This window comes from Arachis stenosperma, chromosome 10 (genome assembly GCF_014773155.1).
Source record: "Arachis stenosperma cultivar V10309 chromosome 10, arast.V10309.gnm1.PFL2, whole genome shotgun sequence".
Lineage (NCBI taxonomy): Eukaryota > Viridiplantae > Streptophyta > Magnoliopsida > Fabales > Fabaceae > Arachis > Arachis stenosperma.
The window spans coordinates 7,981,636-8,004,155 of NC_080386.1; the positions used below are offsets into that span (position 1 = coordinate 7,981,636).

Consider the following 22,520-nt stretch of genomic DNA (forward strand, 5'->3'; position numbering starts at 1 on the left):
GTACTACCTAATTAATTTTTGAAATTTTTAGAATACGAGTACAAATATTGGATGATTATTAAATAATTAAAAAAATTATATTTAATAAAAACAAACAAGTGTATGTGCCATCTACATGATAAAATTAAAATAATAATTTTAAGTTATTTTATTAAAATAAATTTAAATTATAATAATTTAATTAATAAAAAAATAGCATGATGTGTATTTTTTATTTTTTTTAATTGGTTGTTAAGTATATTAAATCAAAAATAGTTATTAATCGTTTTTGTTAATTTACTTTGTTTAATAAACTAGATATATATACTTAATGTCAAATTAAAAAGTTAAGTAATTTTAAATTTATCAACATATATTTGTATGTTGTTTTAGTAAGAATATATTAAAATTAACTCAAAATTAATAATAATAAATTATTAAAAATTTATAAAAAATAAATTTTTTAATAAATAATAAATAATTTAAAATTATTAAAAAATAATTTAATACTTTAATTTGATATCTGTAAAATATATACCTCAAACAATAATATCTCAATATTAATATATAAATTTTATTAATTAATGTAATTTTAGAATAGCAGTTAATCAAGAGAATAAATTTATATAAATTTTTATGATAATTTTAATATTTATCAATTTGTATCTAAAATTTGTCAATTTGTATCTAAAAATGTATTTAATAAATTTGATTAAGATTAAAAAAATTACCTTTTCTTTTACCGTTAGTTTTACTTTTCTTTTTAATTTTTTTAAGAGTCATTAAATTTTTTTTTTCTTTTTAGAAGTTCGCCAATAAAACCCATGTCAGTATGTCACCGCAATCTCCCTTTTTCCTTTTCAACCTTCCGTAGTTTTCTTTCCTCCCTTACTGATTCTGTGAGGCCATTGACACCATTCAAATTCGTCTGCTCCAACTGTTTCTTCTCTGCTTTCTTGTGGTAATCTTTTTTCTTTGTTTCCCGAGAAAATATAATTTGCTGCTTCAAGAAATTTTCACTGCATATAGCTTCATGGATGATGCATTTGAACCACCCAATCTTTGATTTTCTTGTTGGCAAAAATGAAGAAAGTAAAAGGGAAAAAGTACTGATCCGCACAATAGGCAAATTTATTTTTCTACTTCAGAGTTCAGCCATCAATAATCTCCTTCGGATAAGAATTTGTTAAAATGAAGTCTAATTGGTCCAAATTTATGCTAATTTTAGATAGGAAAATCAAAATCAAAAGCAAACCTTTCATTGGTTTATTATTATTGTGGTTAGGGTTTGAGACTGCATGTTATGCCTTTGAAGCTTCATAACTCCCTTTCATGTATTGAAAATTTGATATTAATGCAGGTGTTTTCTTGTAATTTTCTTTCTGCCATACCCTTTTTTTCTTGGTGAGGGATGGTGCAAATTGTGACAATGAGCACTTTGGCAAATTGTGGAAAGAGCATGAAATATGGTTTTTTCTCCCCATCTTTGATGAAACCTTTTAAGCCATTTAGGAGATCCCAAATGGCCTCTGTCAATGGAAGATACTGTGTTTGGAATCATTGTGTTCAGAGTTTGTTCTTAGTTGGGTACCCTTGTTATGTGTTGAGGTATCGTGATTTTAAGGCCGAAGCTGGGTGGTTATTTGGAAGGGGTGAGCAAGGGTTGGATGCAAGTTCTGAGCACAGTGAGAGTGCTAATGAGGATATATTGTTGTTCTTCTTTCAGCTAGACTTAGCCACAAGAGTTCAGGTCTGGTTTCTTTTATACTTCTATAGGCAAGTCAATCATTTATTGCATTGCTTAGATTTTCAGGAGCTTATCTTAATGATTAATTTGTTTGAGAAATTTTGAATGTCAGTATGCTTTAAACATGGAGGAATATGACATTGCGAAGCAGTTGAGGAACAAACTTACTGAGGTTAGTAGCAATTGGATTTCATTTTGTGCACTAAAATGTGGTCTGAGTGTGTAAATTATGTTTCAATTCATGTCAATGTGTTTAAGCATTGAGTTATATTTCAAGCATGATTGTAGTTTCAAAGCATGGTTTGAGCAGCTGAAAATAAAAAAGAAAAAAAAAATTTTGTTGGACAATGCCATAGCTTACAAAAGTTACCAAGCTTTGTGAATTTTGTTTACATGTTTGATTAAAGTAGAATTGACATTTTTCTGTTTCTGTTCGTGGCTTTCTTTTATTGCATTTTTTCTCTACCTTGAGTTTATGCGTATGACTATAGCCTCACTGTAAGTATATAACATGAAGCTATAGCACGTGTCAGTGTGTCTCTCTTAATCTATATTTCTGAATTTTATGACTTGTAGCATTGAATTATTTGCAGTTTGCTTGATAAAAAAGTATTTTTGGAAGGTTGAAGCAGAGGTCATCAATCAACAACTGTCAAAAAGGGGACTCTCATCGAAAAGTGAAGCTCAAGATAAAGCTTTGAGTATTATAACTCTTCGGTAAGGTTTCTTTGTCCATTGTATCCAACTGACTTGTTTTTATCAATTTATATATTTATATATTTTCGTTGTTCATCTTCCACATAAAGTGTTGGTCAAATTAATCACTGACAGCAAATGGTTCTGTCTGCCCTTGCAGTTCTAATCTCCAGAAAGCTATTGAGAATGAAGATTATGCCTTGGCTGCTGAATTACGCGATGAGATTTCGAAACTTGAGGCTGAGTCTCTAGCTGCGTCAGCTAAAGCTTTAGCATATAAAAATATGCAATTTGCATTTCGGTTGGGGCAAAAAGTGAGGAATAAAGTTTTTGGTAAGTGAAATGCATTCCATTGAATACAACAACTAAACCTTATTTCACCAAGTGAGGTCTAATACATGAATCAAAAGTCAGCAATGTTCCTTATGAAAATGGATTGCATTGAATAAGACAAATTATTATTAATTGCATTGCCATTTTACAGTGGAATCTAATGACAATGCTGCGACTAGGCTGTACTCTGAAGCATGGTAGTATCTTACAATTCACGATATATATCTCATGATTCGGTACAATTTAACCTATTAGTGATACTTATCTTAAATACATATGTATCTTGCGGTACAAGTATGACTTGGTGTATTTGTATTACCTATGCAATTCAACGATACAGTTTAGTCTTTTAGTTTCGAACTTTTCTTTACAAATAATCAACCGTCATAGCTTGATTTTTTTTTTCATTTATAATTGTGGTATCACATCAGAGTTGGCTACTATTGTTCTATTTTCGTTGTTCTGAAATATCGGTTTCACAATTACTCATTTGCTTTATACACACCTTAATAAACTTCACAGGTTACTAATGACTTATGATGACCTTTTTAGTGTTTAGTGTGTTTGTGCTTAAGTTCTTTTAGTGTTTAGTGTTTTAGGGTTGTATATTGCATTGTTTGTCTTTAAAATGCCAAAAGTATGGTCGGGTTCTGTTACTTTTACAGGTAACATACTTTCATTTTAATATTAGTTAGTGATCATATATCTTACTATACAAGATAAGAGCATAGTTATGATTATGAAACTATAATTTTCAATCCCAAATGCCTTGGAGGATATCAAATCTGTGTTATTCACTCAAAAGAATTTGATTAGCATCACCTTGTAATTTGGTGTCTCTGATATGAATGCATGCATATTGGGTGAAATATCCCATTAAAATGGAAGATTTGATTTCCTTATGACCTTACCTCACCACATTTTTTGATTACTCAACCTTCATGGCAGGCTATAGAGCTGTGATAGTTGGAATGGATCCAGTATGTTATGAATCAACTTCATGGATGGAAAATGCCCAGGTTAAGAAGTTATCTCGTGGTTCGGCTCAACCATTTTATCAGGTTCGTCTACCTCAGCATGAACTTTTTCATTTATATTGTTTTCTTGTTTTCCATGAGGATCATTTTAATTTTAGCTTATACTTTGACTTTCTAAACAGTTGATTCGTCCTGTACTTCTCAATTCTGATCAATCCATATTTGTTCAGTCAGCATAAAAATATCAATTGATACCCATCTACATAGTGCATCTTGTTTTGCAAAATCAGCATATTATGAATAATGTTGCTTCAATTATTCCAAGAATATATTTCATCACCAATTGTTGTGTGTACATTATTGTATGATTGTCTTTGGTGATATCATCTGTGGGGGGGGGGGGGGGGGGGGGGGGGACCATTTGCTTGTTTAAATTGTTTCTCTTCATTCCAAATCCACATTTCAGATAAATCATACTTTTCAAGAGTACCTGTTTTCAAACCGTTGACACTGGAAATGTGTTTATTGTTGATCAATTTGTCTTTATTTTGTCCATTGTTAAGAATTGTGCTGGTCTTTAAATGGTTTCCCTTTTGTCTAACATTCAGGTACTTGTTGACGTGCGTGCTGATCCTAACATATTGGTAGCATATGGTAAAGATGCTTTATTAATATTCTTTGCATATCACTCACCATTGAACCAAATGCTATAACTATAACTGTTGTATTAGTTTCCATGATACTCTCTTTCTTTCTGAATACAAAGTACCTGCAGATTGATATGTTTAACTTAATTGCAGTCGCAGAGGATAATCTTGTAATCCCTGATCAACCAGACATGGTGAGTAGATCTAGATCAATTCTTGAAACTTCAAAGACATTTATGATGATGTTATTTACAATCCATTGGTGCAAACTTTTCTTGTTTTTGTTTTTGGTTTTGGGGAGGGGGATTTCAAGACAAGAAATCACAAAAATAAAGATGATAGCTTTAAATTTAAATAGGGCTTATGATAGAACATTATAACATCTTCTGAGGACGAGATTTAAATGGTGCTTTTAATGATGTGCAGGAAAGGTTTGATCATCCGTACATCTCTTTCCTCTTTTATGGAATGGATGCTGCTGGAGATTTCATCCCGATCAAGCAACTGAGAGAGAAGTACAATAGACCGCGGCACGAAGTCCCAAATGATGAAGATTGAAGGAAGGCTTGATTGCTAATGAGATTACATTCATTTTTTATGCCTTTATAGTAGTCACTGCGGAGAGTACTAATATTACTGTCCATGTATATATGCTTGTAAACAAAGATTGTGTAAAAATGCTATTTGTTCCTATTTTCGTCGGATCAAAACTAAGTTCATATAGGATATAGCATTAGTCATCCTAAAATGGTGATTGTGTAAATATAATTGTGTACCTAAAACTATGGAAAGAATAAACTGCACTAACGACGGAAATACTATATTTTGAACTATATTATTGTCGTTTTTTGGGTTTTTGGGTTTTTGGGTTACAATATATAACTTTGGATTAAAATGAGAAGTAGTAAATTTAATCTTTTAATCTATTAACAAATTATATATAGCCAAGGATAAATGACTAAAATAAAAATATATTTTAAATTATTCAAATATTTTTTACTTTTTCATTTTACTTTGGGGAATTCATTTGTATATTATACTAGCATTGTTAACGCAAAAATTTTATTTTGCTTAAGCTATTTATTATTTTTAAATATTTTATAAAAATTAAAATAATTTTTTTATACTTTTGAGTTAGTTCATTTTTGCATCGAAATTGAATTTATTTTACTTATTTATTTATTTATTTAGTAACTAGTGGAAGCCCAAATATTTAGGAATGCTATATGCATTTGAACTGGATTCATTCCAAGACCAAAAAAAAAAAAAAAAAAAAACTGGATTCATTCATGTAATAGTCGTTCTTACAAATCTGTATTATTATGGGTTGACTTGATAGCCACAGTTTGATCATACTAGTTACCAAACTAGTTATGAGTTTATATAACTCTTTCAGAAGCTTAGTCAAGATCTATCCGGCTACTTTATTCTCATTCCACGTGTAGCCCAAGCATTCTTGCAAAAGAAATATCATTCTCTTTTTATACAAGTTGATCTGTATAGTATAATTCACCTCTTACAAATAGACTCGATAAATGTTTAGAACCAAATCCGAGTCAAGAACTGATTTTACCGGATTCAGGTACATCCAAGGAGAACAAACCAAAGGGACGAACAAGTACAAGGATTTTGTGGTTAAAAATTGTTCATATTCTAATCCAAAACAAAGTCAGACCCATTAAAAATAAAGGTCCATCAAGAGTGACCTCTTTCACTTATTTGACCTCTTAAAGAGGTCGGACACGACAAGGAAGTCCAACCTTACTTATCTAAATAAGTAACTACATCTTCCAAATCTCTCCTACTATCTCTATCCCATTTAGGGAGATGATCGTAACATACTCCTAAAATAAAAGAAACGATTACCCACCAATAAAGGTGAAACTATTTAAAAAGGTAGTTATCTATTCCACTATAAATACACTGACACCTCTCAAATATATTCAAATCCTAATCTACTAAAAAATTACTTAAAGCCCATGCTAATTTAAGCATCAGAATCTTTTACTGATATCACCCCCACCTCCTCATGAAAAATTCGGACGGCGACACCTCAACTCCCGTGCAAGTCGTACGATGCCCCTAAAGAAGCTTTGACCTCACGTTTAGGCCCAAAAACAACCTAGTTTTAGGTAACCCTCGGAATAGAAATATTACGTGTTTACTTGATTTGGGAGGTGTTATTTCCAAAATTTCTCGAGCATTTTGGAGTGTTCCAAGCTTGCTTGTCGTGTTTGTGCAACTGTTTAAAAATGCATAATCACTACTAAAGGTTTGTTATGTAATGATCCGCCACTCTCTTAGTGTGGAGCTATATATAGTAAAACAATATATAGTAACAAATCCCTTGGTACATCATTTCAAGTAAAACAACTAATCGAAAGTAATTTCAAGATAAGACATGAAACAAGCCATGTTTGATTAGAAAGGTCTTGCAGCCTCTTCCAGCATCTTCTTCACTCTAGTCAGCTTCTGGATCTCCCTTAGCGCCTAAAATTAATGAGATATTGAGAATTATAATACTAATCAACCAAAACATAGCAGCATTAAGTCAATTTGGATAGTTTAAAAATGGTGGCGAACACTAATTCAGTACCCGTGGCATCAGAAAGATTATAGATGTTTGACAAAATGGTCTAACTATGAATAAAATCACGGCAGTCGTGAAGAAGCATAATATCCAACCATGACCATTTTGTCAAACATTCATACTCTTTCAAACAAGACAGGAGACTTTCTTTCTTCTGGGATCTATTTTGTCGGCTGCATAATCTTTCGAATATCGATTTGGTATTATAGGTACAACTATGCTTCAAATTAATTTTGTATTCTTTAACCAGAGTAAAAGTCATTTTGCACTTCAAAAGATATGATTTTGACAAAATGAATCAAACTTAAATAAGTAAAATAACTAAATGTTTGGTTCATTTTGTCCATTAGAGCATATCTTTGGAGGTTATTTTGTCATTTACATTCTTTAGCGTTCATTTTGTCAAAATTGTAATCTTTCGAGATGCAAAATGGATATTTGCTCCTTTAACAAGAAGGTTAACCTCTAATGTCATCTCTTCGATTGTAATGTCATCAAAATTATCACACCCCAACCTAGAAGCAACTTCTGCAAAAACATAGAAGCCATCAATATTGGAGACAAACTTCGTAAACCATATATCAGTTCTTCAAGACCTCTCTCTCTGCTGGGAGAAAAATCAGAATACTACCAACCAGGAAGGTTGCTACGTACTTTGAACTGAAATAATTGCATCAGCTGTAGCATATCCATCCCGGTATTTGTTGTATAGTGCAGCTAGTTGATCTGTTACCTATATGGTTCGTGAAAACAATAAGATTTACTGAAAGTTTTAGCTTGTAAAGTTAAGAGTAATGAATCAACCTCAGGGTAAGATCCTGATGATGATGCTTCACATACATCCCTAGCCATGATGTCTAGCGGAACATCTATCCACAAGGAAATCCCGTGTCTCAGAAGTGCCCTATGTCAAGGTAACAGCAAGTGGAAAAATGAAAAAATAGCTTTTTGACAGAATAAACAAGAACAAGATTAGTCGAACATGGGGAAGGCATACAACAAAGCTACACTTGGTTTCAATTCCAGGACGGTGGGGATAGGACAAAATTGTGTCTAAATCATATTTGGTTATAATAGACAAAGCTTAACATCAGAATAATTTGAAAGGTAAAGTGGAAAAATATTTAAAAAGAAACGAAGGCATGTTGGGAATACATGGTGGTGGTCTCGTTGAACACATTTTTCTCCCTCTCTATCCCATGTCCTGGTAATAGAACTCAAATTTTTGAATTATAATTGTATTCATTTTTAGATTTTGAGTTATGTTCTCCCACTTTTCATGAAATTTTATTTGATTCTATATTTTGTCAGCAAATTGTGATAATTGATAAATTATATGAATTTTGCCTTTATTTTAAAAGTATTTGGTCTTAATATCCAACTAGTACCACTAACATGTTTTTGTTTACATTGAAATACATACACATAGTTAAGATAACATGCATTACAAGGGGGCTACAATGATCGAATTAAATTTGGAGTCATTGAAAGGAAAACTCAAACTCTAAAACTTTCATTTTGATTCTTGATTGCTAATTGCTAGTTTAGACTTGACGAAAAAATCAAGAGATTATAATTATAGAGAATTGATTTATGCATGCCCTATGTTTGATGAAATGTCAAGTTGAGAATAAGCTATCCAACCAATAAGAATCCTCATGATAGAATTTCCAATTCTTGAACTATCTTTAACTTTATTTTCTTTTCAATCTTACTTAAAATTGTCTTATATTTTCTTGCACAAAATCAAAAACCTTTTTAAATCCAATCAACTACAATACACCCTTACTTCAAGAGACGACCCGAGTTACATTGTGACTACATAAACTGTGATATAATTTAGTTTAAGAGCTAGTGCGACCAAATGTCTTTTATCCCTACGAAAGCGTTTGTTTAGTGTGTGTGTTTGGCCAAGACATGGACAATGTGGAACGTGTCCCTTGTTTGGTTTGTGAGACACAAAAATGAGAGAGACACGCATATCCATAAACATACACAATATACATGTTCTTTGTGTCTCACTAAATTGATGAGACACGGAATTGAAGCCATGGACACAGATCTAAATTTTTTCTTTTGGATTATTTTATCCTCATTGATTTTTTAAAATTCCAAATATCTCCTCCTTTTACAAACCCTAATTTAATTTATGAGGATAAAATAGTCATTTTCAGTTATGTAGTGTTCTTGTGTTTTGCAACCAAACATAATATTAGACACTACACTAGTGTCATGTCTATTATTTCCAAACACTATACACAAACACAAATATTTTATGTCTATGTTTTAAGTGTATATGTCTTAATGTCTATGTCTCAATACATACACAAACCAAACGGAGCCTACATGTCATGGTCCCCACTATCCTTTGACAATAACCAAATGCAGCCTACAGCCTTCTCCCATGATGCCATTGCACCCAACTATGAATCATGTTTGTACTTAGCCCATTTATACTTAAATCCCTTTTGGTGATTAACATGTTTTTAAATATTCAAGAAAACCAAACTCCAAACTCCAGCAAAAACATTAAAGGACGAAAAAAAAAGATCTGGCCAGGAATTAGAAATCCATACAGATTAGTTGAACTTTGAACTGCACCGTTGCCAGCACAAACTACTAGTCGGCCCATAGATGACAATTGCTTCAACACTTCAGTCTGAGCCATTTGACATGTGAATATAAGTATCTCGTATTCTGATTGAACAACTCTGGACCATTTGACATGTGAATCATAAGTAACTTATATTCAAACTTATCAACTTAGAAGTCAGAAGCAGATTTTAGGATGCATGTAAACCTTGTTAATTTCAAGAGTTAGCTTTGTTAAGGTACACAATGTTCTGATGCATGGATCACTAACAATAGAAACTTGGTAACAGTTTGGCAGGTATCCAATTAGACGCACATCACCTTTAAACAAGTCTAATACAATCACCTCAGATTCATGTAAGGCCATTTCATCTTTCTCTCTAAAGGATTTTGCAGCAGGTGCACCACCAACAGCTTCTTCAACCAAACTATCACTAAATAGAGTAAATAAAATATCAAGTTTCGGTAACATTCTGGAGCTATGTTTAATTCTTTAAAACTTTTATCAGAAAGTAGAAAGATACCTGTCAAAATAATAATATCGCAACATATCAGCTAGCATCTTTCCTAAACTGGTTTTCAGGGAATTTTGCATGCCTTTATCAAATAGTAGACACACAAAGTTAATGGCATCATAATAAGCAACAAACTTTCAAAGCAATTAATTGCATTATAAGCCATTCTTACCAACCAGAAAAATAGAAGTCCCTTTTAGCTCGGGGGATACATCTGCTGCTTGTTTCTGAATCAAAACTTAGTTCAAATGTGTATATCCATCCACAACAAAGGGAAAAAAGAGTACTTTCAAGTTTAAGCCAGTAGAAAATTTCCTATATACCAGTATTTTATGAAGCTGATCCCAACTAGTGTGGGATAAGAACAGATTGATGAATTGGAATGATAGAGGGAGTTGAGAGCAATCACAGGGAATGGAAACGGGGGATTGTATGAAATGAATCAACACAATTACAGATGTCATAGACATTGTAAGAAATATCAGCTAACTTAAAACTTGCTTAATACCACTAACCAGTGCTCAACTAATTCCTAACAAACTTCAACAACTGGTGCTGAGTTGGCATTGTTAAATAACAGAGAAAAGGAAACTGTGATGAAGTTAAATAAGTTATATTTACATCAAAATGATTTTTCAATGTAAGATTCATATCCTAGGAAGGTGAAAACATTCCACGAACTACATGCCCCTTAAGAGGAAGTGTTAACATAAGAAGTGTATCAGGATATGAGGGTGTGAGTAGAATATTGTAATAGGATGAAATTAATGGAATCAGCTTTGGAGACGCATAGCTGCTCCAATTACTCAATCCCTCCTATCTTCTATATAGCAGGCTAATCCCTTTCCTTCAACCCTATTCCATCACCAGTATCCGATAGAGAGAATCTGCTTTCGTAAGTCATGTAATTTTGTTATTTCTTTCACACAAGTTTTTATGATCAATAAATTTGTTTTTTTATTTAAGTCAGCTCTAGTTCCTACTGAATTCAACAAGAATGAATATGATCTCACCTTCACTGCAAGAGATGAATCCACAGCACCCACCTTACTCCCTGTAGCTAAGGAAGCATCCGAAAAATAGAAGAATAATGCAACATTAGCACATTAGCTCCCAACAAACAAGATCCATTCTACCACTTATTCAGAGAAATTACATATATGCGCCACTTTTAGGCACACCGAGCATGCAAGAATTATCGTATTTTAGTCTTGTTAATCATTATCCCTAACTGATTAAACCTAATATGCTTGAAAATGTGCCACGGTATAGCAGTGTGAGTTTCTTTAGCATCTTATAAAACTGTTAAAGCACTTACTCCCTGTGGAGTATTGACATTGACACAGATACCAACACAATACAATAGAACACAGGCAGACACACCAAATTTTTCAAACAACCAATATATCTTTTTTGAATCCTATTAACACTATATCTAAGTCATGTTTGAAGTGTAGGGAATTTTAAAGAGAAATAACTAATTGGTTAAATAAGGTGTCATACTGTCTGTCATACGAGTGTCTGTTAGACCCTGACACCTGTCGAAGACACGGACATGTTGCTCATCTGGTGTGTCCGTGCTACATAGCTTGATCCAAACAGCGTTCTTTTACCCTTTTTTTTTTCATAATTAACAAACTCTTGACCCTCCAAGAGGGAAGAAATACTAATTAGAGTACAATCTCCAAACTCAAAAACTAAAACAGCCATATCAGTGCTTTCCAAAACTCAAAACTGAAAAGGACTCTACATAAATAACAACATTCTGGAAGAACACAAACAACTAGTCACAAAATCGGTCACTTGTATAAAATACATGTTAGAATATAAAATACATATTGAAATGAGTTAAACAAGTCATGTATTTATGAACAAACTTATGGTTGCTGATTTTTGGTGCGCCCGTAGCATTTTTGCATAAATCAATTTTGAGACAAATAAAGAAACAGATAAAAACATCCACTGACTTTCATCAAAATCGGAATATATTCAATACATAGTTAAAAATCCTCTCCTAGCAAAACCCTTTGGGACAAAACTTTATCTAACGCCGAAAATCACATACATGAGACAAAAGTAAGAGCATATAAATGGATGCAAATTAAAAGTTGAGGAATTTCATTAATCGAAATGGGAAGATTACCATCGGGATTTGCGCAATTGAGGGAAGGTGGGCCGCGTGTGGAATAATAAAGAGAAGGAAGCGAAGCTCGAAGTGGGAGGCAGCTTTTGTGGGCGTGATGTGAGAAGGTTTGGTGAGAAGAAACTGCTGATAAAAGGTGAGAATGAAGTGGCAAAGAGAGTGTGGTGTTCATGTGAGTAACAAGACTGTTGCTAGCCTTCTCCATTCAACACCACAATCTCATTGGTCGACGGCACGACTGCAGGGAGCCCGAACTTTTAATTTTTATTTTTCCTTTTGGGTGCGGGACTGGGCTCAACTACTGTCTGCCTAGGCAGCACAGTAGACTGCTGGTCATTAGATCATTGATTCAATGGGTAAATTACATATTGAACCAGTTGATTAGTTTATAATTAAATAATTATATAAAATTTATTTTTTTAATAATTTTTATAATAAATTAATTTATTTTTTAATTTATTAATTAATTAGTATCTATTACATTATTTAAATATATATTAAAAATATTAATATTAATAAATATTATATAATTATCAATAACAAAAAAAGGGTAAAAAACCATAATAAGCCAACTGGCTCAGAAAATTACGTAAATACGCCAAAGCAAAAATCGTTACAGCAATAAGCCAGATCGTATTTTTATATAATTCGAACCAGGTTGGTTCGAACTCTATTTATTAGTAAATCGAACCAGGTTGGTTCGAATTATGGTTTTTTTTTGTTAGTAATTCGAACCAGCCTGGTTCGAATTAGTAATGAAGGTAATTCGAACCAAGGTGGTTCGAATTATAGAGAGAGAATGTCTGCATGTAATTCGAACCAGGCTGGTTCGAATTACACCAATCATAGTTCGAACCAGGCCGATTCGAACTATGTGTGAGACTGACTAAGCTGTGTATCTATGGACGAGGCATATCCGAATCAGCCAAAGAGATGCGGCCTATGTCGCCAACCCGGACACAGTTCAATAAGAGAAAATAAACGCTAAACTGTTTCAAGATTCATTGATCATACAAAATGAATGTCCCAGAACACAAATTAAAAAAAAACATAGATAAACAGACTATAACATAACAAAAAAAGTACAAACCAGGATCATACATGATTGAACTTTAAAGAAAAAAAATACATAATTAAAAAAGCCATATTCATTACTACTCGCAACAATCAAACTAAAAGTCATGTGCACTAATGTAAATAATACTGACACTAACAACATGGGATATAATCTAAATAACTCTAAGACTAGCAAGATGCGCACTAATGTAGATAATGCTAACACTAACAACATGCATACTAATGGTGTCCTGTCTGAGACGAGCCTGCAACCTGTGGGCAACTACGTCGCGTGTGTCCAGGTTGGCGACATAGGCCGCACCTCTTTGGCCGATTCGGATCCGCCTCGTCCATGTTCGTCCGTATCCTAGTGGATCTAGGACGACCCTCTCTGGCACGCCTCATGGCAGGGTCTGGAATCACTGTGGGCCCGTCGTAAGGTGGCCAGAAGCCCTCCGGGATGGGAGGTGTGAATCCCATCCGATACACATTGAAGACCGAGCTAATCTGATAAACGCTGTGAACGTAAGAGGTCCAGGTGACCCGTGAGTATGCACAGCACGCAAGTGCGTGCTGACACGGGAAATGAAGAGCCTGGAAGTACCCGCAGTCACATGTCCGAGAGGCAAGTGATACTCTGTAAGTACCCAAGGAGAAAGAACCAGTCGGAGTAGTCTCTGCTACAGTGAACTCGGAGTTATCCCGGTCATACAGCGTCACCGTGAAGCACCTGGCCGTCTTCATGTTGGCCTCAATACACTTCACCAAATGCTGACTGAATTGTTGTCCTGTTCCCATCTGGGCCTCAGCCTCTCTCCCCTTGCGAACAAACAGTTCCGCAAGCCTACAATATGTTGCCTTCACCAGGGATGCTACAGGGAGATTTCTGACCCCCTTCAGGATAGAGTTCACACACTCGGAGATGTTCGTCGTCATGTGACCGAATCTCCGCCTCTCATCACGATGCTGAGTCCACAACGAGTAATCAATCCGGTTCGCCCACTCACACATCGCCGGATCTTCAGATCGCAGGATATCAAACCAGTAATCAAATTCAACCTCGGTCTTCGCATACGCCGCGTTCACTAGTAGCTTCCTAGCGTCTTTGCCCTTGAAGGTTAGGGCAAAATTAGCCGCAACGTGTCGTATGCAGAATGCACGGTACGCAGATGGCGGTAGCCAACCGCCGTCAGGGGCCTCAAGCGCAGCCTTGATGTCGTTGTGCCTGTCCGATATAACCAGCAGACCGGGCTGCGGGGTCACGTGCTGTCGAAGGTGTGAGAGAAAGAATGTCCAGGATTCCGCGTTCTCACCCTCTACTAGTGCGAATGCCACAGGTAGAATGTTGGAGTTCCCATCCTGTGCAATCACGATGAGCAACGTTCCCCCATACTTCCCATACAAATGTGTGCCGTCAATGCTGATTAGCGGCTTGCAATGACGGAATGCCTCGATGCAGGGCGGGAAAGTCCAGAAAAGTCTGTGGAAGTACGCTTGAGATTCGTCCACCTGTCCTCCAACTCGAACCGGGCTCGTCTTCAGAACCACAACACTCCCAGGCATCGTCAGCTGGACACCCAAGACCCACCTAGGCAGGTCGTTGTAGGACTCATCCCAGTCACCGTATATGAGGGCAATAGATTTCTGCTTCGCCATCCAAACCCTCCGGTAAGTCGGCCTAAAACCAAAGTGCGCTGCCGTGGCGTTCAGGAGCACCTTGATGCTCACGGATGCATCGGCCCTAACCATTGGCATAATGAAAGCCGAAATCACATGATAATCCAAACTCCTGTGGTCACTAGAGATGGATGTGGCCAGGCAAGTGTGAGGTCCATTGTACCGTTTGACCTCCCAGATGCCCTTGCGCTTCCAGAGACTCAGTCGAATCAACCATGTGCACCCATTCCCAAACTCGGAACACTTGCCCACATACCGGCGGTGATCGGACTCCACCACCTTGTACTGTACCCCTCGCCGGATGCTGTAAGTCTTCACACTTAAAAGGGCCTCATCTTTATCCTGGAATTGCTGACCAACCTGGAACTCTGTCAGACCAGTACTCCCTTCCGCATCTCTAGCTCCGAATCCAACAGCGTGCCCTAAAACCCCCTCATGTCTCATGGCGTCCAAGTCCAATGAGGAAAAATGTGGTGGATATTGCTGTGTGCCAGAGCTAGAACCACCTACCTCCAATGCAGGCCCAGTCGCTCCAATATCATCAGCGCTATCATCGTCAATCATATCCGGCTCGACGTCATCCTCGTCTTCATCATCCAAAAAACCGTCTCCTACGCCAACAGGTGCAACTCCCACTAAAGCGTTCGGCAAATTTTCCCTTTTCACTACCTCGTCGCCTTCGGTGGCATTGAGGTCAACAGCGAAAGATGGGGAGGCGACATGTTGGACCACTGGTTCGTACACAGGGACGGACGAGGAAGCAACGGCAGGCCGGGAACTAGAACCTGCTGCATTCGCTATAGTGTTCGTATTCCTGTTCGAACCGCCGGAGCTGGATACAACATCAACCAGCCGGCCCAACAACTCCGGTGTCCTCACCTCCGGAAACTGCCGCCGACAGAGAAACATTACTTGCAAGTCCGCATCATTATTAATCGTGAAGCAATCATACTTCACCGTATTCTGTAGCACCGTGACTGGAATGCGATAGAAAAACTTCTTTACCCGCTTCGCACCCTCCAGACCAAGCTTCATTAGTACAGCGCTAACAAGGTCATCGTAACTCGTCGTAGATGTTATGACAATACATAGAGGATTCTTATCTGTGAACTTTACTCCGGAACGAGTTTTTCTATTAACAGATCCTCTGTGGTGCACCAAAACAACAAAACTCTCCTCACTAGCCATCCTTCTCCCTCTAATGAGAGTAACTCACGTTTGGAACCATATATATACAGTCAGTCTCACACATAGTTCGAACCGGCCTGGTTCGAACTATGATTGGTGTAATTCGAACCAGCCTGGTTCGAATTACATGCAGACATTCTCTCTCTATAATTCGAACCACCTTGGTTCGAATTACCTTCATTACTAATTCGAACCAGGCTGGTTCGAATTACTAACAAAAAAAAAACCATAATTCGAACCAACCTGGTTCGATTTACTAATAAATGGAGTTCGAACCAACCTGGTTCGAATTATATAAAAATACGATCTGGCTTATTGCTGTAACGATTTTTGCTTTGGCGTATTTACGTAATTTTCTGAGCCAGTTGGCTTATTATGATTTTTTACCCACAAAAAAATATTATAATTAATAAATTTTTTTTAATTTATAGATATTTAACAAAATTTAATATTTATTTTAATAATTATATATAATTAAATAATAATTAATTTAAAAAAGAATACATATAAAATAAAAAATTAAATTAATATGAACACTATCTATTAATATGACTAAAAAAATTAATACATAAAGTTATTAATTAGAATATGTCTAATAGATTATAATATATTTATAAAAAGACACCATATTATACAAAGATTAAACTTGGCCTAATAGTTGAAGGCTCTTTTATATATTGAAAGTCCTAAATTCGAACTTAGTAGCCAGTATATCATCCAAGTTTTTGAAATTTGTGTGATGCGCGTGCTGATGTCAGCGGGCCAATCAGTCCAGTTCGATCATTGGTTTAGATCGAGTTTGACCGGTTCGTTTACTTGTCCGATTAGAATGTTAACTCAGACCAATGTAAAGTTTGGTTTGTCGATTTTTTAATCGAACCGGTTAGTGTAGTCCGAATTTGATAACTATTAGTAACGTTATCTTTTTTGTCTTTTTACTAATAATAATGGAAAAAAAAAACAAAATAGCATTTTTTTCTATGATTTTAAAAAGAGTTAATAGTCAAAATCGTTCTTAAAAGATACATCGATTTCCATTTTCATTACTGAAAGATAAAATTAATCAAATTCGTCCCCAAAAGATAATCAACCTGATCACATTCGTCCTTCCATCATCTATTTTGTTGAGGTGGCTAACGTTCGCTGACGTGTTCCGTTAACTGCCATAGTGGAAGACGCCAAGTAGTACCCTCTTGTTGTTGACCAGATAAGTATGTTATAACAATTCAAATCAGTCTCTAAGTGGATGAACCTTACTCCCAAATTCAATCATAAATAAGTTGTCGTCAACACTTAGATAGCCATATATTTGGGTAGAACCTAAAATTGTTGGTTTGCCATGAGGATGGAGATAGGAAATGGAGGTCGTGGTGGTGGTTTGTCGTATCCGTCACACGACAGTCATGGTTCCAGCGCTTCAATGCGAATGAGGAGGAAGACTTATGACGAATCATGTTTCTGTAGGTTGAAGACCATGATTAAAAAATCTAAAACAGCAGAGAACCTAGATAGATTGTTCCATGCATGTCCAAGGTACCGAGTAAGTGGTGTTGAAAAAAAGTTAAAGGTTTTCCATCTTGTTCTCTGTTTTTGCGTGTTTTTTCATTTTTTTGTTTTCTGCTTTTGAAAATTGCAGAAGGGCAGTCACTGCAATTACTTTAAATGGGTTGATGATGTTGACTATCAAGGAGTGGTTGTAGGTAGAACAAAAAAAAAAGATGCAGAAACTGATTTAGAGGTTGAAAATGGCTATGATGAATGGAGGGTGCAGGTGGCTGACGTGGCAAAAATTAGCCGATTAAGAAATTAGTATAGAAATAACGTTGCGAGTACAGTTTCTAACCGACGAAAATCCGCTTATCAATTTAGAAAGGGTTGTCAAAATTTTAGAATAAAAATACTGGGAGTAGAAATCTCAGGTCGTCTCCCAACGAGTTGACAAAAGAGTGCTATTTTATTAGTCAGGGGTTTTTCGAGAAATTTTTGAGAGTTGAGGAACAGAAAATTTAATGATGGTAAATTAAAGCAATGTGAATTAAAAGCGATTTATATATTCAAAGTAAAAGCCTTGACCGTGGCTAGATTAATTGGAAGTTCTATCCTTGTTGGATTTTCCCACGTGGAATAGCAAGAGGTTGTTGTTTTAACTTAGTTAACCCTTACTTGATAAAGGAAAGTCAAATGATTGAGCTAACTCTTATTTACAAGTCCTAACCCTCTCCTTTGGGAAGGGTTAGCGTTAGTGCCTAGAGAGTTAGCCAACAACTTCCAATTTAACTAATCACTTGAGTATTCCAACTCAAGGATCTCCTTTTAATTAACCCCTAAGTCAAGTTGGGAGTCTACTCCGTTGACATGAGTACAACGTTCACAAACTTATAAGAAGAAGACATGACAAATTAGATAAAATAGGAACTGAAAATTAATTAAAGGTAAAAGTAATTCTTTGCATTAATAAATTCCAAAATGCAACATCCTTATCTGAACAGAATTAATGTGCAATTAAAAGAGTAAAGGAATAAGGAAACAAACTAGAATAGCAACTTCAACGGAGGTAGTGTTTCTTCTCAATATCCAAAGCAAAAGCATCAAAAGTATCAAAACTAGAAATCTATGAATGTGAGAAAAACCTAGAGAAAGTAGTAATTTCTCTCTAAGATTCCAATATAAAACTAAAACTATGCGAATGAAAATGTGTGTTGAATCTCTGCTTGTCCCTTAGTTCTAGTCTGTGTTTCTGGGCCAAAAACTGGGTCCAAACTCGGCCCAAAATCGTCCCCAGCATTTTCTGTGATTTCTGCAGGTAGCGCATGTCACGCGTACGAGTCGCTGGTCATCCTCGCGTGTCACGCGTACGCGTCAGGCACGCGCACGCGTTGCCGTGCGAACTCCAATTCACGCGCACGCGTCAGGTACGCGCACGCGTCGCTCCTCGCTAGCTATCTCCTATAATTCTTGTGCTCCTTTCATTTATGCAAGCTTCCTCTTCATCCTCTAAGCCATTTCTGCCCTATAAAGCCTGAAAACACTTAACGCATAGATCACGGCATCGAATGGTATAAAGGGGAATCAAAACACACAATTTAAGGGCTTAGGAAGCAAGTTTTCAATTGTAGAACAAAAGTAAGAATGAATTGTAAAACTATGCAAATTGTATGAATAAGTGTGCAGAGACTTGATAAAAACCACTCAATTGAGCGCAAGATAAACCATAAAATAGTGGTTTATCAATCTCCCCACACTTAAACATTAGCATGTCCTCATGCTAAACTCAAGGAGACAAAAAAAATGAATGGGAAAAGTAAGACTCATGAAATGCAACCTATATATGAATGCAGCTATATGCTAAGATGTTTCTATCTACTTGGTTGAAAATAAACAAGCTCTCCAAGACAAGTATAAATCAGATTCCATTAATTCAAATCATACAGTAAAGACAAGTAAACTTGTAAGAAGATAGCTCATGAAAGCAGGGGACATAGAATCAAGCATTGAACCCTCACTGGTAGTGTATATCACTCTAATGCTCTCAAGTGTCTAGGGTTATTTCACTCACATCTTCTCTAGTCATGCTTTCTAAAACTTTATTCTTCATCTAACTAATCAACAAAAATTTAGTATACTAATACAAACATCCTGAGGTCTTTTCAAGGTTGTAATGGGGCTAAGGTAAGGGTGAGGATATATGTATGGCCAAGTGAGCTATAATATGAATCTTTGAGTACCCTAAGCTCTCACCTAACACACACACACACTCTATGTAATTCCAAAATCATGCCTAACTACCCAAAATTCTCACTTTTGCATCACATACTCATGCATCAACTTCTTTTAATTTTATCACATATGCATTTATCTTTTATTAAACTTAACATTGGGGTAATTTTGTCCCCTTATTCATTTATTTACTTAATTATTTGAATATTTTTTTCACCATGAAAGCAAACATAACATATCAATGCACATGAGTTTTTAATTTTTCTGGTCTCATATGAGTATGCACCCAAATTCCCAATACTTTTGTCACTAAAACACAACACACTTTCATCAACCCAAGTTCCCATAGTTTCCCACACTTTAATTGATATACAATTTCTAACTTAAGCTAACCAAAGATTCACTTGGGGTAATTAATTATTTTTTCGCTTAAGGCTAGTAATGTGGTAAAATATAGAACAGAAGGGGATTAAAAGGCTCAAGGTGGCTAACAAAGGTGATTGAAAGGGTATGCTATTTAGGATGAATGGGCTTATAACAAATGATGGTCTCAATCATATGCAAGCATGTGATCGAATATACTAAACAATGGACATATAGAATGGAACAAAATATAGATTGCAGTCATAGAGAAGAAAACACACAAGAATAAAATATTATGGTTAAATAGTATAACCATGTAATTAAGTTCAAATCTCGCAGGTTGTGTGTTCCTAACTATAATTCATGTTCCAGAGTACAATCCTCAAACAAGTTTAGCACAAATTTGCAATTTAAATTAGTGAAACACTGTAAAAAGGGTCTTGAAAAGAAACTCATTACTTCAACCAAGCAAAACATACATGCAAATAGTTATTATCATGTAATTTATCCTATCTAACAAAGAAAAAGAATGTTGGTGTTAAGAGAGAGAACTTACCTCCGGAAGTCAAGGACTGACCTCTCCACACTTAAGGCTTGGCACGGTCCTTCGTGCCATTAGTAAGGAGCAAGGGAGGGCTGGAAGTGTCGCCTCTAGTGTTTGGTTCGCCTTGGCTGCCTGTGCTACTGGATGAAGGGGAGTCTGGGGTGTCCTTTGGCTCTAGAGGTGGGAATGTACCAACTATGAGGTCCTTCAAATAGTTGTATCGGTGCTTGTTACGACGCTCCATTTGCTCTATCCGCCGGTCTTGCTAGTCGAACTTCTCAAGGATATGAAGGAACATCTGATGGATGGATGGTGCTTATGGTGTTGATGATGGTGGAGTGGAGAGGGAGGAGTATCCAAAGATGGACTTGCAGGCCGGCTCACAAAGGGAACTGGCGGCCTGATGTACTTCCCGTTTGGGATATACTGGTCGGCTCTAGGGATCATGACCTTCGTGTCGCCTACCCGAGAGGACACACCTGCTGCAGAGACCAAATCTGAGGCCAAGGCGGGGAAAGGCAGATTACCCGCTATCTGTACGTGTCCCACGGCTTGCCGGATGTGTCGGGGCAGGTTGAGGGGTTGCTCTGTCAGGATGCACCAGATGAGGACAGCCATGTCTGCTGTGAAGGTCGACTCGTGAGTGCTTGGAAAGACATAGTGGAACATAATCTGTGCCCACACACGAGCCTCCAAGGTAAGTGACTGGGCTGAGATGCTCTTGGGTTTTGACCAATACGTCCCATAGATCCATGTGCCGCTAGGTTGGGCAATAACTCCAAGAATACTATCCCAGTCGAACTGATACATCTGGTGCTGTGGGATGCCTCTTGATATGCATCCCATCCCTCAAGACTAGGTGGAAGGTCCAATGCTCTCTGTATGGAACTCTCGGAGATAGGGACCTGCTGCTAACGGACGAAGACAGTCTGGAGAGTAGGCAAGTAGAAGTTTGAGTAGAATTCAACTACCCATGATAAGTTGGCCTTTCGCGGCTGTCTCCTCAAAAATCCCCATTGTCTCCTCTCAATTCGGGGCTCCACAAAATCAACAAAGTGTGTTGGGACAATGAGCAGGTGCTCATTGTTGTGGCAGGATGTGGCGTTTGGCGCTACTATGGTAGTGACGAAAGTGGAGTTTTGTGTGTTCTGGCACCAAACGCCGATGAGGTGGCATTTGGCGCCACATTGACAGCTTGGAATTGACTCCTTTTCTTCTTTCTGAACTTTGCCAAATTTTGCCCGAATGCTACCTGTAATAAATCAAATTGTAAAGTAACTCAAAGTGGTGTTCATGGTGGCTTAAAATACCTAAATCTTGATTTAATTCAACAATTTCACATGTAAATTCACTAAGAAAATATAAGAAAGATGCTCACGCATTATTAAGCACAAAAACTGATTTTAGACTCAAATAAGATTTAAAAATAATCCTTAGATCGAATTATATGTCACGTATTCAAGCTACTCTTGTCTAGTTAAATCTTAAAAGAAAACATAATTTTCAAAAGTTGTTCTAATCCAAATTATATGTCACTTATTCACAATTAGAGTGATTGAACATCATGTATGTGTCGCACACTAATTGAACCACTATTTCTAGCCAAATTCAAATAGCCATGTCAAAGAGTTTTCAAGCTTTGATCCAAATATCAAAATTTTCAATTATAATAAAAGAATCCAAGAAGAACTAGCTTACCTTTCGATCCACTAATCCGAATGAAGAACGAATAATTTAATCATGAAATAGATTAATG

General features: G+C 36.2%; 2 protein-coding genes across 5 annotated transcripts; one reads left to right on the plus strand and one right to left on the minus strand.

The window, feature by feature from the left end:
• The first annotated feature begins 791 nt into the window (after positions 1-791).
• LOC130954774 (clp protease adapter protein ClpF, chloroplastic-like) lies at positions 792-5,127 on the plus strand. Its single transcript, XM_057881536.1, has 9 exons — positions 792-940; positions 1,340-1,729; positions 1,839-1,898; positions 2,349-2,443; positions 2,583-2,755; positions 3,704-3,816; positions 4,341-4,386; positions 4,533-4,573; positions 4,806-5,127. The coding sequence occupies exons 2-9, from the start codon at positions 1,391-1,393 to the stop codon at positions 4,935-4,937; spliced, it is 999 nt and encodes a 332-aa protein (XP_057737519.1). The 5' UTR covers positions 792-940; positions 1,340-1,390; the 3' UTR covers positions 4,938-5,127.
• A 1,085-nt stretch (positions 5,128-6,212) lies between these two features.
• LOC130955993 (probable inactive shikimate kinase like 1, chloroplastic) lies at positions 6,213-12,513 on the minus strand. Of its 4 annotated transcripts, none has more exons than XR_009076959.1 (10): positions 12,220-12,513; positions 11,090-11,148; positions 10,249-10,303; positions 10,086-10,158; positions 9,908-9,995; positions 9,546-9,628; positions 7,774-7,873; positions 7,605-7,702; positions 7,433-7,497; positions 6,213-6,869 (listed from the first exon to the last, which is right to left on the minus strand). XR_009076959.1 is itself a non-coding variant. In XM_057883010.1 (10 exons), exons 1-10 carry the CDS (start codon positions 12,422-12,424, stop codon positions 6,801-6,803), a joined length of 876 nt encoding a protein of 291 aa, XP_057738993.1. In that variant the 5' UTR covers positions 12,425-12,513; the 3' UTR covers positions 6,237-6,800. The 4 variants fall into 4 exon arrangements, 3 of the variants coding, with proteins under 3 accessions (XP_057738993.1, XP_057738996.1, XP_057738995.1); XM_057883010.1 differs by having other exon boundaries at positions 6,237-6,869; positions 7,624-7,702; XM_057883013.1 differs by having other exon boundaries at positions 6,244-6,869; positions 7,624-7,702; positions 11,090-11,130.
• Between the last annotated feature and the right edge of the window lie 10,007 nt (positions 12,514-22,520).